At 43.0% G+C, this 4,542-nt stretch overlaps 1 protein-coding gene across 1 annotated transcript in view; it reads left to right on the top strand.

Moving 5' to 3' along the window:
- LOC104516072 (serine/threonine-protein kinase OSR1) overlaps positions 1-2,618 on the top strand; it is a gene marked incomplete at both ends in the record, with an annotated part of 12,802 nt that extends 10,184 nt beyond the window's left edge. The window contains 2 exons of the mRNA XM_010160277.1: positions 2,179-2,244; positions 2,496-2,618. Of these exons, the coding sequence (XP_010158579.1) occupies positions 2,179-2,244; positions 2,496-2,618 (189 nt within the window). The remainder of the gene's footprint in view (positions 1-2,178; positions 2,245-2,495) is intronic.
- Positions 2,619-4,542: the final 1,924 nt, after the last annotated feature.

Raw genomic sequence — 4,542 nt, 5'->3', positions numbered from 1 at the left:
TCAAATTGATGTTGATCACATACTAATGTTTTCAGTTGTTGCCAAGCAGTTTTTATATCAAGCCAAGGATTTTTACACTTTCTTAGCTGCACATGCATTTCCAGCTTCTCTACAAGAAGCTGAGAGGGGATGCAGCCAGGACAGCTGACCAAAGGGACATTCCATACCATAAAAATGTCAGCTTAGTATATAAGTTGGGGAGAGTTGGCCGGGGGAGCTCTTGCTGCTTGGGGGCTGGCCAGGTGTCAGTTGGTGTGTGCTGAGCAGTTCTATAATTTTTTTTCCTATTGCTGCTTTTCTTTTCATTATGTTTTATCATTATTAGTATCTTAATTATTATTTTAATTTCATAGTATTAGTAATAATATTATTAGCATCGTTTTATTTATTTTTATTTCTTTTGTTTTTTAATTATTAAACTGTTCTTATCTCAGCCCATGAATTTAATGGAATCTTATCTTCTTCCTCTGATTCTCTCCCCCATCCCTCTGGGCTGGAGAGGGTGAGGGAGTGGCTGTGTGGTGCTTGGTTGCTGACTGGGGCTAAACCATGACACATGGGAATTAGGAAATGTTTTCTGTTCACTTAGTTTTTGTGGCATGTTTGTGATCAGAATACATGGAGTTTATAGCAGAGCACAGATTAAACTGTCAAAAAGATACCTGACACTGGGGATAGCGCAAGTTCAGCTCCCAGATTAAGATGCTCAAGTGGAAGTGGCCACGTGTTGGTATCTGCAGGAGTTGGTTGTCCTTTTGACAGAAATCCACCAAGGAAGTTTAGAGAGCAATCCATTTTATGAAATGTAGGAGTTCGCTTTAGGGCAAGTTTAATTGATGTCTGGGCTCTTGACAGTATTAACTAGGTTTTTATTGTCCGTGATGGGATTTTAGGCAAGTAGTCTGCATCTGTGTACTGGATACAGACTTGGTGTCCAAAGTGACAAGATGGTTTACACATTGCTGACCTTTCTCTGTTTGGTTATGCGAGTTCTGGTTCATGTTACACTTCATTGTGTGTAAAATCTCCTTCGTGCTTTCATTAAGCTGCTGCAAAGTAACATATTCGCAAATGTGGTGATAGAAAATTAACATTATTGTAGATGAAGCAATGCTTAAACCGGCACCCAGAGTGAAAATGTGTGTCAGTTAAGTGTTTAATTACCTTCGTGCATCAGCCATAGCCAAACTGACAGCTGTAACTGGAGGACAGAAGAGTCCAACTTCTGTATGTCCATACTGAACCATAAATATAAATACAGCCTATGTTCTGATAATGTTGAGAGCCACTTATCAGGAAGTGACAGCATGTGGCTTAGGGCTCTCCATCCCCTGTGCAAGCAGCCATCACGGGGGAGTTCTCGAGCCCTTCGTGGGCAGACGACGGGGCTGCATGACCTCACACGTGTGGTGTGAAGGGCCGAGCCAGATCCCGGTGCTGGTCCAGGGTGCCTGCCTGGTCGGCTTCCCCTGCAGCCAGCACTCCGGCTCCGCACTCAAGCGGTTGGAAAACGGTACTCTCAGGAGCCCCATGTTAGCCTGTCTGAAGTGGCCTGCTGAAGAGGAAGTTTAATACACTGAAGCATCACAGCAGTTTCCCAATATTTAGTGTGTTGTGATCACTGTATTTACGTCCTCTTTAAGCATCGCATGCGGTCCCTTCTTTTCAGCCACTCTAACGTCTGTTGCCCTAACTCCTGGGTGTCATTGCTCCAGCATACAGAGGTTCCTGCATCCCAGCCTGCCTGACATCCGACACTTGCCTTTGACAGTTTGGCAGGCATGAATTTAGGGGCAAGATAAAGGAAGAGGGGCTGGATCCAGGTGGTGTAGTATCTGCGAATGGAAGAATGCCAAATGTCTCAGCAGGCTGTCAGATGCTGTGAGGATGTAAGAGCCTGTTCCCCAGTAAATCAGACAGTAGCATACAGCTCCTTGGGTGTTAACTCCATATCACTTTGCACAGGGAAAGTGCTACCACCAACTTAGAAGGTATTTAGGATGAAACATCATCTACTGTAGTCCAAAGGAAAGAAGGTGGTTAATATCTTTGGTGATATGGGGATGAAACATGTAAAACACTTTCTGTTACAAATAGCTTACCAGTTTATCAGCGACACAGAAGGAATCGGAGGGCGTTTGCAGCAATGCAAATGTTTGATATTTTTTTCTTTTGCAGAATAAAGAATTTTTACAAGAGAAGATGTTGCAGAGAGCACCAACAATCACTGAAAGATCCAAAAAGGTACTGAAAACCTCCTGGGCTCTTGCTGTTACAATTGTACTAGGTTTTTTTTTTTTAAGCTTGTGTTTACATTTTCAATGAGCATTATTGCAGTACAGCATTTTCTACATACAGCAGTAAGCATTTCAATAAAATACTGAAGCACACTGGCAGACAGTGCATGCTGAAGGTGCTCTTGTGCTGTTTCTCCTAAAAAAGATCAAGTGTCGAAACTGCTTGGCATATCAGTTCTCTGTCTTTGCCCTGAGCAGGTCCGGAGAGTGCCAGGTTCCAGCGGACGTCTTCATAAGACTGAAGATGGTGGCTGGGAATGGAGTGATGATGAGCTTGATGAAGAAAGTGAGGAAGGCAGAGCAGCAATTTCACAGCTCAGGGTGGGTCGTCAAACCCTAATAGCTCTACTGTCTGTTTTGTTTTCTAACTGTGGTAAGTCTGAATATCCCTGGGAGGCAATATTTAGGCAATATCCTTTTTCCTTGAGACTGTAGCTGAACTGGAGAAAGCAGATCGAAGGCTGAAGAAATTTGTATTGATCTCTGTTCTGTCATTCTGGGACACAGCTGGTCTCTTTCAGGGATGCTGAGCATAACTGGGAACATGAATTCAGATGGTCTGCTCCCAGCTCAGCATGCTAATTCACTTGAGCTAGGATATTCCCTTTGTTTTTAAGGGTGCTGACTGAGCTGCTTTCTTCTGGAAGTATCAGGAGAGGTTTTGTCCTACTGCCCTCTCCAGGATGAACTGAAATCAGTAGGGCCTGTGCTTACGGCCGGTATCCAAAGCACACAGGGCCTGGGTCTGTCCTCTCAGTTACACTGAAATTGTTCAGTCCTAGTAGAAAATGTTACATCCCTGAAATCACAGGGAGTGATTGGTCTAGCACTTGGAAATCTTCCCAAAAACACCTCCCCCTCTCCTAACACGTACACAAAAATCCCCAAACCCAGACAAACCCAGGGAAACACAGAGAAGTAAGGAATAGCAATCGATTAAGAGTGCAATAAATTTCCAGATTGTCTTCCTCCCAGCAGTTGGTGGTGTGGATTTTGACTGTAGTGGCTTGCCTGTTCCCTCTTCACTACAGCAGGTAGCTTGAGGAGAACTATGCATTCTAATCAGGCTGGAATTGCATTAGTGGCACTATGAAGGATATTTAGAGGAAGCTTTTCAATATGAAAGGGAGGGGGGGGAATGCCATATTGGTTTGAAGCATTTATCCCTTGGCAACTTTAACTTTTCTCATTCCTCTTTCATTGCTTTTTCTTCTACTGGTGTTCTGTATAGACACTTGAATATTAAATGCTAGATTTTAGCATCTTTTTGGCATCCTTTGAAATGCTTGGGTTTTTAAAGGCTACTATTGATATAGCAATTCCATACTTTGTGGCAACAACTGTTGTGTTTTTCTAAAGAGCTTACTCTATCCAGCTTTGTATTACATGGCCACGGAGCATCTCATGGTACCAGGTGAATACTACTGAAATTCTTGAACCTTTATAAGCTGGAATCTTCTAAATTCCTTTTGTAGGTTAGAATATAACCAAATGTTCAGAGGGAATATTGTGAAGACCCTAACGCTGTTTCAGAGATGACTTAGAACTTGTTCTGTTGTGTCTCTAAGCTCAGGATGCTGTGACTTAGAGGTGTTTACTCTGTTTAGAACAGTACTTGTTTCATTCCTCTTATGCAGAGGTCAGATTGGCACACAGGTTTTTCAAGCTCCTTTTCAAGTCAATTATTTTTTCTTGGAACTTTGGCATATTTCTGTATACAGCTGTCTGTTCTGATCTGTCTAATTCAGGACGTGCTTGGCCTTTACTTCTAGGTCTCATGTTCAAGGCACCTATAATGTGGGTATTGGAGCCTTTAATATTGGGTATTGGTATATAAGTTGATCTCAATTCAGTTACCTAAATGGAGATGTATATTGGTATTTTGGAGGCACCCAAAGTAGATATAGTGCAGAACTGAGATAGCTGTACCTTTCTGGAGGTCAGGAAGGGCGCGATGGCATCTTAGACCTCCCTACGTGTCTGCTTAGGTGCTTGAATCCTGCCCTGGGAGTCTTCTCTGTGCGCAGCTTTCGAGTCATTTTCTTCAGCCGGAAGATAAAAGGCTAGGAACGCCTGTGCACCTCTTGCATTTGATCCCTTTTCGATCAGTCTTACGACTTGTATTTGAACTGCCAGTGTTTGCCATGAATGTGGTGCTGTTAGTGAGGACTGGTGTTAATCCTGTGTTTTGGCCGTGTTTCAAACACAGGGTGTAAATTCCACCTGCTGTAATCCTTCTGCAATT

Source organism: Eurypyga helias, unplaced genomic scaffold (genome assembly GCF_000690775.1).
Source record: "Eurypyga helias isolate BGI_N326 unplaced genomic scaffold, ASM69077v1 scaffold16461, whole genome shotgun sequence".
Lineage (NCBI taxonomy): Eukaryota > Metazoa > Chordata > Aves > Eurypygiformes > Eurypygidae > Eurypyga > Eurypyga helias.
This window is presented reverse-complemented; position numbering and strand designations above follow the sequence as displayed.